A 13,860-nucleotide genomic window follows, 5' to 3' on the forward strand; every position below is an offset into this window, starting at 1 on the left:
AACCTTTGATCTCTGTTATCAACTATGCTCTAATATCTCAGTTTACACATCCGGGAACTTTGCCGTTAGGGTATTTGAGTAGAAAGGAACAACTTTTTTTTTTTTTTTTTTGCTTCATAGATATTTGATGTAGATTTATTTTCTTCCTTTTCTCATGGGAAATTTTTCTTCATCAAACAAACAGCAGCAAATAAGTTGAGTCATTTACTTTTTGAACTTGTATTTATTATCATTGGTAGCTTTATCTTACATCTTGTTGGTGTAAGTAAAATAAGCCTTGTAAAATTTACATTTTAATCGTTGGCTGCATTGAAGTACATACTTCACATACATTCTTATGGTTATTACACTGTGTATTGGCAATCTTAAAATTTTGGCTTGAATGATGATCAAATTCTGGCACACAATACTGATATTGTTATCGATTGTATAGAATTTAAAAAGTTATGTTTTGAGTATTTAGTCCTTAATTTGTGGATTATAGCCTGTATTCGAGTGTGAATTCTCTCTTTCCTCTGCATTGTCTTCCTTTTGAAGAACTATTTCATACTTAAATTCTAATTTTAGGCAAACTTCAAAAATACTGAAAAAATACCAAATTTATCCAAATGAGTCTTAGCATTTAAAATTGTCCCCATAGAAGACTACATAAGCTGATTCCCTTACTATGCTAGTCATTGAGGTGAGCACTGCAGAGATACAGGGTGTTGCTCTGCAGAAAGAGTTAGCCTGTAACCAAGACTGATAATTCAGGGTGAAATAACAGCTGTAAGAATATACATGGTACAGTGGGTGTCATGGGAAGGGTGAGAGGTGGTCAGCCTCACAAACTTCTTTTTGCTATGCAGTTGATCTTTTGCTGGTTTTGTTTTTTTAAGTTTACCTTAAAAGTTCCTTCAAAGGTAAGCAGTCTTTGAGGTTTATTACCAGTTTCTTCTTGATCCCTTCTATCTGTTCTGTTGGACACCTCTCTCCAATTTCTCACTCTGTATTTGAGCCAATAGTCTGAGGAGCTCCGTAGCTTGAGAGGGTGGCCTCTTGTGAGGCTGGAAGCCAGAAAAACGATTATAGGGAAGTATACCTTTTTTTTTTTTTTTACAGCAGAAAAGAATAGCTTTATTAGAAGTGATAGTACACTTCCAGAAATGGAAGCAGGCCTAAGTGAGAGAAGCGTAGCTCAAAAGCTCAAGGGCTCAAGGGCCGGAAGTATACTTTTTAACCTAATTTATATACTTCCCACTTTCTGTAGTGCTATAAATAATTTGGTTGTGATAACCCTAATTCTTCTCTTTCTGAAGAAGAAGCAAGTTAGCTCCTCTGCGGCCCCCCTTCTCCATTTTGCCTTCCAACTTGGACCACTACTTTAATATGTGAAGTACTACATAAAGCACTGCAGACTCAGTTTATTTGAAAAGGAACGTATGGTGGTCCTATTGTACTTGAAAAATCCAGATTTTAGATTCTGGATTTCTGAGAAAATAATTTGGTTTACCTACCTGAAAATAATTTGTTTGGAATTTTTCATGAGTTTATTCTTCGAATGATGTAATTTTAGTCCTTGAAAGGAGGCTTAATTATTTTGGGGTACTGTTGAGCATTTTTGCTTTGTGTATTTTAAAACAGAATCTCTCTTGGGGGAGAGGGAGGTAGATAGGGGTAAAAGGGCTCAAATATTTAGTGATAGAAGGAAATCTAACTGAGTGGTGAACACACAATGCAATATGCATATGACATGTTGAATTGTATGCTTAAAACTTATTTGATTTTATTAGTGACACCCCAATAATTATAATAAAAATAAGTAAATAAAACAATATCATACACAGATACTTAATTTTGTCTTGAATTACACATACTACAGAAACATGCACCCAAAAAAAACCCATTGCGCAATGGTTGACAGCCAACATTCATGTAACTCTAATGTAGATTAAGAAATAGAAAGTACATCTATTTTCATACCTTTAAATATTTGCTGTACTAAAACTGCTTTTACTTTCTATATACTCCGTATAGTATGATGTTCATAGGTGATCGGTTACAGCAATGTGTCATAATTCAAACTTTAGTTCTATCCTTTCTAATACATTTGATGTTTCATTGTGATAGTCTTGCCAAATTAGCTACTAAGACCTACCACAAACATTACATGAATAAAACAACTCCCTCACCTGCATAAGGAATATACTGTTATTTCTAAATGGCAATATTTTAACCTTCTTACCAAACATTTTTTTATATTCTAAACACTTTAATTCCTTCTTTACATATACAAAGTAAAGATACTTTATTCTTTGTATACATAAAGTATTCTATCCTCAAATAAAGCTAGTTTACATTTGTAATTTTGTAATAAAAATAATTCAAATCTGTTTTTAAAAACCCTACATTTACAACCATAACATGTATTCTACCTCAGAAGTTATTTATGTGCTGTTTTCTTCAGATACTTATGGCCATTGACCTTTTTTTCACATTATGTGGTCTTTTTTCCCTTTATTATTACACAGATAAGATATGAATATATTCTAAATTACTAAAGATTCCAGTAATGCAATGGTATACAGAACAAAATGTGAAAATTTCATTGTGTCCACCCCTCAGTGTTAACTTTTCAACTGACCATCTTTCCAATTCTCTCTCCATTTGTATCTATATATTTTTTTACATATACACCTATTATTTTGGTTGTAATATACTCTACACGTTTCATACTGTACGTTGTGTTCTGTGGCTTCCTTTTTTATTTACTATGAAATAAACTTAGGAGAAGGTAAATGCTTGCTTTTTTCCCTTTAATTGCCTATTTTAAGTACTGGTGTCCTTGGAACCTCCAAAGTTGATCACTGATTTGTGAGTTCATTAGTTCTTTTTATATGTTTGTATTTGAATTTGTTGTAGCATTATTCTTTTTGGTGTTCAGATTGTCCAATCTTTGACCAGTGGGAACCCCTAACATGGGTTTCTAGGTCTTTCGACACTTCCGTTAGTCTTCGATAGTTCCTTACTTTCAGACAAAACAAAATAGTGCAGGCTTATGTGGCATAATTCCTGTCCCACCTGGAGTCCTTATTTTAGAGGAGAATAATATTTCAGGACTATAATCAGGTGATTCACAAATGGGAATTTGGAAATTGTAATATGTGAAAATTTACCAGCTTTGTAATTAAAACCCCGAACTAGAAATCTTTATCTTAGTTCAATACCATAGAGACCATGTATAAATTGCCAGCTGTTGTTATACAGTGGTCATGTAGCCTTAACATGTAGCACCACAATTGTGTCTATTCTTGTAAAATTCACTAACAGTGTCAAAAATCTTTGGTTTTGGAGCTCTCAGAGATCATTTAATAGTCCTTTCATTTAAAGAGGGAACAATGAGTTTTAGGAAAGTGGTGGTATTATAGAGGCAGAGTGTCCATTCCCTGGTCATGGCCCAGGTTTGTGGTTATTTTATTTTTCTAATAACAATTGTTGTTTTCTTGGTGGAAGGAACTTTAAGCCCCAGAGGGATATTATGAAAGAAAGGCATGGCTTTTCTGCACACCTGTGAGATTTTACACACAGCTGCAGATTTTGGCACACCAATTAGTTTCATTGCCTCAAATTTTTATTACATATTTTATTGTTCAGGTACATTTCCAAGAATTTTTTTCCCTTAAAAAATATTATGTGTATATAAATAACTGAGTTGTTTAATGCTATATACAGTAATTCTCACCTGCATTTTGAAATATTTTTTTGTTATAAATTGATAGTCCATTTGAATTAGGTGCATCTCTGTAGTATCTTGTCCTCCCCAGGTAGTAGCTTTTCATATACTTTGTGACATTTTTAAAAGAAAAAAAACCTTGTCTTCCCAGTCTGAAGAATCTTTCAGTCCGAAGGCACAGTGTTGTTCATTGTCTACTCACCTTGTCTTCAGTTTTTGGAATAGTTATGTTAGCTTAAAAATTCATCTCTCTAAAAAGCACCCTAGCAGTGCTGTTCCCAGCTCTTGGAAACTTCTGTGTGTCTCCCACAGCCCATGGTACCCTTTGGCAGGGAACAGACGTGGTCCACCTTCCTCTTCTTCAGATTTAAAGGTTCCAAGGCTTGGGTTTTATTTAATCAAATTAGTTTTGTATATTCATACACTCGAAAAATTACATTTATAAAATTGAATTTTACATTACATGTGAACATTTTAATGAAGGAAAAGCATAATTAGCTTATGTGAGTCTTGTTTTGAAAATTGATTGTAAATGTAAGGGTTTTGTATTAATTAGACTGATTTTGTTATCAAACGATGTATAAAATCACTCTGAACTTTAATTTCTACTGTGTAGGCCACTTTTTAATATATTCTATGTGAAAGTTTGGAGCGCAATCTATGTGTGGCTCAGGGAAATCTTCCTACTCATTATTTACCTTTTTCTTTATTGCAAGTTTCTAATGGAGTGTGAATGTGTTTTTTACTTCCAGGAGTCATTAGTTATCAAAAACTTAGCTTTCCAATTTTGAGGTGAGGGGTCGAGGGGGCTAGGAAAATTCCATTCGTTTTATTTTAGTATTTGGATATTTTTGAGAAAAATTAACTTGTGTTTTATGGAACATTTGTGCCCAAAGCTTCCTAGAGCTGACTGTGCGCAATCAAGATACTTATCAATTTTTTAAAAAGAACACATTTAAAGCAGTATTATTTTATGCTTAATGATTATATTGAGTTTTTGCTGTTTGTGAAGACTAGATTACCACATTAAAAGGGACTCTGTTTTTCAATATGAAACAGTCTGCCTTTTTCCAATAAACTTCCTGTCATACTTAGTCTGATTTCAGCAGCAGGCAGTTTCTCAGTTACTTTAAAACGACAAATTTTTATCAACATAATTTTCAAAGTGTTTAACAAAGTGCAAGGTCTTTTTGTTTTCTTTCACTTTTTAATAGGTAAGGTATTTCTGTGGTTTCAAATTCAAAAGATACACAGAAGGTCATTTTACCTTTGGTTCACAGTCACTCTGTTCCTTTCCTTGGAGGCAATATTTGGAATAATTCTTTTTCCAACATCAAATAAGAAAAAGTTCTAAATATTTTCATAAGTTCTACTTAGTAATTTCATTAATTTCTGTTTAATCAAATTTTACAGAAGTAAATGGCGACTGGCAAAGAGCTGATGCTGTCTGGAATAAAATGCAAGAAGAAAATATTATTCCTCGTGGAAAGACATTAAGATTATTAGCAGAAATCCTTAGAAACAATAATCAGGAGGTTCCGTTTGATGTACCTGAGGTAATTTGTTTTTATTTGTAAGCATAGCAGATTTTGTTGCCAGTATAACTTTAGGTCATAGACTAGCCCAGTTTTATACTGAACTGATCACTGTATTTACCAGTTTTTGTTTAACTGAATAATTTTTTTTTCAAGTTGTGGATTGAGGAAGAAAAACATTCCCTGAATTCTTCAGCTCCCTCACATGTAGAAACTAATATCGAGAAAGATCTATTGCGTGCCTGCCAGTGGAAGAAAAGCAGAGGTCAGTATGTACACTGGGGTCTTCTAATAGCCCAACAAATTAGAAGTGCTCTAGGATAAAGATGGAACTTAAATTGTACATATTAATTATTTTATTTTTTAAATTAACAGACAGTTGGGGGCAATTGGGAAAATTTAAATATTGACTGAAGAGTGGGTAATTAAGAAATTGCTCTCATTTTTATTCGATACTATAATGATATTATGATTTATGGAAAAATGTCCTTAAATTTTGGGATCTATAATGAAATATTAAGGGGTGAAAAAAAAATCTGTGTTTCTATAATTTATTTTAAAATACTTAAAGAACCAAGATAAAGTAAATGGCAAAATATTAAAAGTAATTATTAGATATAGGTTATAGATCTGTGAAGGGGTTTATTATACTATTCTTTATATTTTCTGTACATTTGAAATTTTTTAAAATACCAAAATAGGTATACAGTTTATCAAAAATTATACTTTGAAAAATAGCATTACCATGAATTTTTTTGGGGGGAGGGCAAATATATATTTTGCTTTTATTCGAAGGAAAAAATGATTAGGGCATTAACCACCATATTAGTGTGTGTCGAAGTGATCAAGCAGTATAGTAGTCCCTCATGTATCTGTGGGGGATACGTTCCAAGACACCCACTGGATGCCTGAAACCACAGACAACATATATACGATGTTTTTTCCTATACATCCATAGCTTTAATAAAGTCTAATTTACAAATTAGGCACAATAAGAGATTGACAACAATAACTAATAATAACATAGAACAATCATAATAATATGCTGTAATAAAAGTTATGTGAATTTGACATCATTAAGTAAAATAAGGGTTATTTGGGCATAAGCACTGTAATACCGTGACAGACGTCAATCTGATAACGCAAATGGCTACTAGGTGACTAATAAGTGGGTAGTATATACAACATGGGTACGCTGGACAAAAGGACGATTCACATCCTGAGCAGGACAGTGTGAGATTTCATCACACTATTCAGAACAGTGTGCAGTTTAAAATTTATTAATTGTTTATTTCTGGAATTTTCCATTTAATATTTTTGGACTGCAGGAAGCAAAACCTCAGATGAGGGGGATTACTGTATCTCAGGGTTGGAGGCAGAACATGAACCCTGTTCCTTGCTTTTCTTTCCTTTCTTTAGTGGTAAACTTTCCTGAAGGCATGCCTACCTTAGTTATGATAACGTGAAAAGGTTTCTGACCATCTTAAACCCTTGCCAATTGTATTCTAAATATTTTCACTAAGACTTTGTTGTACTCCCCCGAAATCATACATTACCATTGTTTCCTTTATTCTTGTTAATTTTTCTCCATAGAACAGTCCCATTACCTTTAAGTCCTTCAGTTTTTGTGTGGATTTTCAAGTAAGTTTTATGATAATTAAACCATTATGCAACAGATTTTTATTCATTTTTATACTGACAGTTTTTAGCTCTTTTCCGTAGAAAGGAATCAATTTAGAAACTTATTGAACCTCTTAATTTCTTGACTTAACTAGAAATTATGTGACACTGAGATAAAGCGTATGAAATAAGAATAAGGTAAGCTCTTATGCTTTCTCAGTCATGCAGAGTAACTTTTTATTCATTAGCCATTGCTGCATACTCAGTCTCTACATCCTTAAGTCTCACCATGTATCTGTTAAACCTAAATGTAAAATTAATTATCATTATCAATACTATTTAAATATTCTAGTGGAGTTTTGATTTGACTGAAATGATTAGTATATAGTTTCTGTTTAAAGAGTCTAAAACTCTTTCACATAATACTTTTTTTTAAATGGCTGTTTTAAGTAAAAACATTTAACTAATTAAATATAATGTATTTATTATAAATGTAGAGGTATATCTCTATTCTAATTTTAATATTTTAATAACAATTTAAATTTATCTAATTGGTTTCATCCTGTTAATTTTTTCAGAGCTTTTAGTTACTTTTGTGTATATCTCAGGATTTGAATCCTTAACAAAGTATGAACACTGTGGATAGTGAATGCTTACATTAACATTTTATCAAATTTCTGGTAGTTTAGTATACTTACAGGGATAGCGTGACTTTCACGCCAGACTCAAACCTGTGGTGAATGAGTTTGGTGCATTACAATTATTGCTTTTTTTTTTAAGCTACTAGAAAATAAGAAACATAGCCATACCAATATCGTGTGAAGACTACAATTTTTAGAAAACAGCTATTAAGATTTTCTAGATTATTTGATTTTAAATATTCAAATTGTACTTATTTATTTTCATTCAGCACACTAAACTATTATATGTTGAGAAGTAGACAATAATTTCATTACATCATAACTTCTTAGCTTATGTACTGAATGATAGATTCTGTTCTTTTTAGTTAAGATACAAATATTAATGTCATACTTTTTCTCTCTTGTTTTCTGTGAATTTAGTTCAAAAAGATAACTAAGTTTTTGATGTCACTTCAGTTAATTGAAGGGCCAATGCAAACTTCCCTAACTTATAAATATAAGAAAAGTTTCTGCTTTTTCAGGAACCTCTCAAATTTTCTTCTGAGCATTAATAGCATGTTCATTCCTAGTTGTGTGTTCTGTCTTTCCTTACAGTGAGCTTTATATCCACAGAAGGTCATACGTGATAGTTCAGTTATGCCCTATCTTTACTGTGATTTGTTTATACATACCAGAGAGTGGAGGATTGTAGTTTCAGTTGGATGTTTATAGCCAGGCAATTTTATTTCAGAAAAGTAAGTGACTGAAAAGTGTAGTTACTTCTCTTTTGGTAACATCTTTTCATTCACTGACAGTTATTGTGAACAAGTGAAATAAAACTGTTAATCAGTCAAACAAATGTTGCTTAGTTTACTTGTTAGATATCTGTATATTTGAAAATTGTATGTTTTTGTATAAGTCCTGTCGTAGCCAAATAATTTGATCTCCTAATTTTAGAATTATAGGCTATATTCACTTTAATGCTATTGTGTGGAAATGTTAACCATCGTAACCACCCACTTATAGATTAAAGATTGCTTTAAAATGAATCTTTTGCGCCCCTCAGTCTAAATTATACCTCTGGTTTATTTGGACTTTAACACACAACACACATTTTGCAATTTGTTTTGAAACTAGTGTAATTTTTTGACAAATTCAGAAGAGCTATTTCTCATATTTATTTGGAGGAAAATAATTTACTGAGTTTAGAAAGCTAATATGAAAAATAATTTTTGAAGGAAGCTCTTTCAGGTACCATCCATTTGGATTAAGTAGTAGTTTCCAAATATATCACTTTGTATTTTAAAGATTAGAAGAGTGACAACATCTGCTTGCTCAGTCAATGTGTGTGTCTCTACAGAGTGGTATAGTGGATAAGTTTTAAAAGAAACAAATATGTGAGTTTAGGGTTTTGTTTTAGAATTTTTTCCCTCTTTGCCATTTCAGAATGATATAATCTTGTTTTTTGTTTTTGTTTTTGTTTTGCTTTTATCCCCACAGATGCATATGATACTTTCCTGAAAGCACAAAAGCAGAATGTTGTGTTTAACAGTGAAACATACAGCAGTCTTATTAAATTACTGTTGACGAAGGATAGCTTTCCACAAGCAATGCAAGTGAAAGATTTGTAAGTATTAGTCCATTTATTAAAGCTCTCACTTATCACTTATCATTAAGGAATTTTCTAATGATATGTTATTGTAGGAGCAGTTGCTTGAGTTTCCTCAACTACCTGTAAAAATCATATGACATGGTTTTTTAATTTTATAGAGTTTTTTAAGCTTTAAAATATATAACCTCTACTGCCCTGCATAGTGCAATACCTTTTATTTACCTTACATAATCTTGAAACTCATTTATGATGCCCATATACAGAAAAATAATTTTTATTATGTTTCTTGTTCAGCAGCTAGATATGTGTACCTTTCGTGGTGAGAGCAGCTTGATCTAATGAAGACATCAAAAACTTGGGCAAGGGTTTGAATCTTACTGAAAGCTCTATGACCTTGAGAAAATTATCCTCATCTTTGAGTCTTAATTTTTCTTTTACATAATGATAGTATTTACATGAAAGATTTATTCTAGGTATTGAAGAAGATAGAGTGAAGTAGAGAAAATATAGGTACTCAACACATTTTATATTCAACACTTTTTCTCCCTTCTGTTGTGTTTTTGTTTAATTTGGATTTTTAAAAAATCTGGTGGTGGTGGTGTTGGTGTCGGTGTCAGTGTCGGTGGTGGTAGTGGTTTTATCTCTGGCTACTTCCCTAGAGTAAAATACTTTGTCAGTCAGAACAAGAATAAAGTTTTCTTACCTAATATGTTAATTAACTAACGCTGTTATCTTATCCCCATGGATAAGTTGAGTTATTAATCAGAAAGGGCCCTAGAAAGAAGTAGATCAAGGTCACCTACTCTAGAACAGGGGTTCCCAACTCTCGGACCAGAGACTGGTTCTGGTCCGTGGCCTCTTAAGAACAGGAACCGGGCCACACAGCAGGATGTGAGCAGAGGGTGAGCGAGCGAAGCTTATCTGTATTTGGAGCCGCTCCCTAGCGCTAGCATCACCACCTCAGCTCCACCTCAGATTATCAGGCCTTAAATTCTCATAGAAGCATCAGTCCCTGGTGCCAAAGAGGTTGGGGACTGCTGCTCTAGAACATAGACCTGTCCTGTTGAGTCAGTAGCTTTATTTTCAATGGCAAAGATCAACCTTTTCATAGTATATTGTGAGTTCTGAAATAATCTCTCTGGGCTAATTTTTTGGCCTTCAAATTTTTTAAGTCTCAGCATTTTGGGGATATTACAATCCTGAATAGAAAATGGATGTTTGCCATTCTTGCAATTTGCTGGAAAACCTGGTGTTAATACTAGTGTCACATTAAAGTTAAGCACCATAGAGCCATATTTACTGTTGATGTTTTAGTACAGTTTGAAAAATGTGTATGACTGTACCTGTCTGTGGAAATACATCTTCATATAGATACACATGTACAATAAATATGGATATATATGTATACACATACCATATATATCTATGATCTTGAATCATTTGTGTGTTTTGATATAGGACAATCACATTAAGATTTCACATATTTAATGTATTCCGTGTCTCATTTCTTTTTAGTCAGTCGCTAATTAAATAAATTACCTATCTTTAAAATACTTAGTGCATCCTGAATTAGTGACTTGGAAAATTTGACAGTGAACAGCATCCTCTCATCTGTAATCATTGAAGTCATCAAGGAGGTGTGGGTTTTTTCCTAAAATTACTTTCCTCAGGAAATTATCTAAATTCTCTCTTCCAACACTATGTAGCCATAATAATCAAAGGTGTTCTGAAGCAACAATGGTTTGGGAGTAAGAGGAGACAGGAAAATGAAGCATTTTGTGTTGAGAATTGGCTATGATTAAGTGAGAGGATAGAAGCAAAGAAGGAAAACTTTTTAAAAAACCTTTAATCTCGAGGCTGGTCCCAAAGACCTCTGAAATACTTCCCTAAATTACAGACTATAATTTTTTAAATTTTAATTGGGTTTGTTCTAGAAAGGTGAGCCTCACATTCCTGTAGAATAAAAAGATTCCCCACAGCTTCCTCCAAAGGTTTTGTTTGAGCTGATCTGCTATGGGGTCCAGGAATCTGCATTTTACTGAACACCCAGGTGATTCAAGAATTGTATGCCTTAAACATTTTGATGGCATACCCTTACTAATTGTACTGATGAATTGTACTAATGTCTCACTTGTAAATATATTATAAAATGCTCAAAAAATAAATATTTTTCAGAGGATAAGATTTAAAAGTAGAGTTTTAAACTTTTTTGCCTCACCCGAAAGCATTTACACAGTGTGCTTCCATTGAAGACCACTCATCTAGAGTAGTGTTTCAAACTGTAGTTGTAACCCGTTAGTGGGTCATAGAATCTATTTCGTGGGACAGAATCAACTTTTTAAAAAATGAAATAGAATGGGCAATATCAAAACATGTTATGTAGTAAAGATATTATTTTGTGAAAGTTTTATTTCAGTTATATGTGCATCTCTGCACTGGTATGTAACATAAAACATCTTTCTTACTATGTTTGTGAATCTTGACCAAACAAGTACAAACTGCTGACCAAGAAGATAGCCCTTCTATTTTACCTCATGTCCACAGCCTATAAAATGTATGTTTATCTTTTTTCCCTTCCTCTCTAGATCATCATGAAGCCTTTCTGTTCTCTTGAAGGCACTGTTATCTCAGCTTTGTTATCCTTCCAGGAGTGTTACGTAGCCGTTTTCCCCATGTAGCTGTGTGGGCCCAAGAGAATCCAAGATAGAAAGTCTTAGAATGTCCAGAAGCACCATCCAACCTGGGGATTGGATGCATGTCTTTTCCATTAAACCAATAAAATGTTATATCCGACTATGAAGAATTGTATCTTGGGTTAGATCTGCAGTGAATACTTTTGAAAATAACTCTTGAATTCAGAAGAGTAGATTGTAGTTCCAGTTTTCCAGCTAATTAACTATATACCAGAATAATGTCATGTGACTTCTCTGGATTCATTTCCTGGTTCATTGCCAACATGAGTCCATGTTATCTCTCCCACTTCCAGATCTGTATCCATGATCAGAGTAGAAAAGAATTGTTGCTTTGTTTTATAGGCATCTTTATTATAATATAGTGTAACCAAATGAGCCACTGTAGCAAGAAGCAGTGCTTCCTGCTGTGATCCTGGTGCTATTGCTCTTGGTCTGAGAATAGCTGTCTGTTCTATAATTACCTGCACGATGCCACTTGTTCAGTCTTTAGAGCTATGATTTTTCCTAGGAACTAAAAGGTACAGTCTTCGTTTTTGCTACACCTTTGCTGTCTCTAATGTTTTGCAGATTCACTTGATCTCTGACGAGATTACTTCAATTTTATTAACAGGGCCATTTAACCTACCCAACAAGGAATGGAACCTCAAAAGTAACAGTAACAGCTGCCTTTAAAAAAATTTTAAAGAAACCAACTCTCTTCCATTTTTAGTTAGAATTACATTTCTTCATGTTTCAAAATAAAAATTTAGGTACAATGAAATTCTTTCAAGGGAGAGGAACTGCTTATTCAAAGATCAGTAAGGGATATACATTATTATTTTAAATCTCTGATAACACTAAACTGTATTAGGAAATTTGAGAATCACACAGCAGCAGCTCCGCTTTATCTTTTGAGAATAGCACTTTGTTTTCTTTTGTCCCTACCAGCTTTTATTTCATTCTATCTAGGAAATAATGCACAATCAACCACTGATGGTTTTTACTGGATTGGCCAGTTTTTGTTATCCAAAGTAAGATAAATTATAATCACCAGCTACTATCCTCTGTGCGTGTTATGTAAGTATAATCCACAGACCAGTCATTGCTGTGAAATCTCTAATGTGAAACTCTCCCTGTGATACTATCATCTTCGGTTAAGACAGATTAATTTTTGCAGTTGATCGTAAATTAAAAGACTGATATCCATTATCAGTAGTTTTTTTCCTTTATTTGGCAGTTCTAAAAATGAAAAGAAAATGTCTAGAATTCTGTGTTGTTCAGTCCAATAGCCATATATGCTTATTTAAATTTAAATTTATTAAATTAAATAGAAATAAAATTTCCATTCCTGTGTCGCATATAGCCACAGTGGCTGCCTTGTTAGACAACATGGATAAAAAAAATTCCCATCATCACAGGAAGTTTGATTTGACAGCCCTGGAAAAGATATTTTTTCAAAAGGAAGGATCAGAATCATGCGTCAGAAGTAAACTACTTTTATCATATTGAATGAATGAATCTAGCACAAAAATCTCTATTAGAAACTTTTTCTAGTTTTTCTCCTTTTGCCAGTTTGGCGTATACTTTGAATGTAATTGATCAGTTTCTATATAATATATAGAAAATATATATATTCAGTACATAATAGAGCTGGAGAGACTTCTTTCTGTTTTACTTTCATATTTGTATGGAATAGGCAGCTTGTTGAGATACGAAAGAAAATGTTCTGTTTTGAGGTTTCAGAAGGGTTTTGTGATTCACACTTGATGCCACTTAAAAGAAATTTTGTTACCTCATGGTTTTAATAAATTTTAGGTAATATTTTCAGATAAATATGGTATAATACATGTAGTATTGGACATAAAAAGTGAGCTTAATTTTAATAGTGTTTACTGTTTATTTAATCATGCTAAAGACTGAGAAAGCAAATCCTTTATTTTATGCAGTTTATAGTCTCATGCACGAGTTGTTGACTTAAGAGCTTTGACAGATGGGACAAAGGAAAAAAGTCAAACTGAGCAATGGGTGTTTTGGTGGGATTAAGGGGATAGGTGGGGGATAAGAAAATTCTGTTGGGGGAAGCGGGCGA

The 13,860-nt window shown here is 33.0% G+C and overlaps 1 protein-coding gene across 1 annotated transcript in view; it reads left to right on the forward strand.

The window, feature by feature from the left end:
* The window catches only part of LRPPRC (leucine rich pentatricopeptide repeat containing), a 90,748-nt gene that overhangs the window by 60,125 nt on the left and 16,763 nt on the right, over nucleotides 1-13,860 (forward strand). The window contains exons 28-30 of the mRNA XM_039887280.1: nucleotides 5,126-5,268; nucleotides 5,404-5,512; nucleotides 8,988-9,114. Coding sequence (XP_039743214.1) covers nucleotides 5,126-5,268; nucleotides 5,404-5,512; nucleotides 8,988-9,114 — 379 coding nt within the window. The remainder of the gene's footprint in view (nucleotides 1-5,125; nucleotides 5,269-5,403; nucleotides 5,513-8,987; nucleotides 9,115-13,860) is intronic.

This window comes from Pteropus medius, unplaced genomic scaffold (assembly GCF_902729225.1).
Source record: "Pteropus medius unplaced genomic scaffold, Ma_sr-lr_union100, whole genome shotgun sequence".
NCBI classification, from domain to species: domain Eukaryota; kingdom Metazoa; phylum Chordata; class Mammalia; order Chiroptera; family Pteropodidae; genus Pteropus; species Pteropus medius.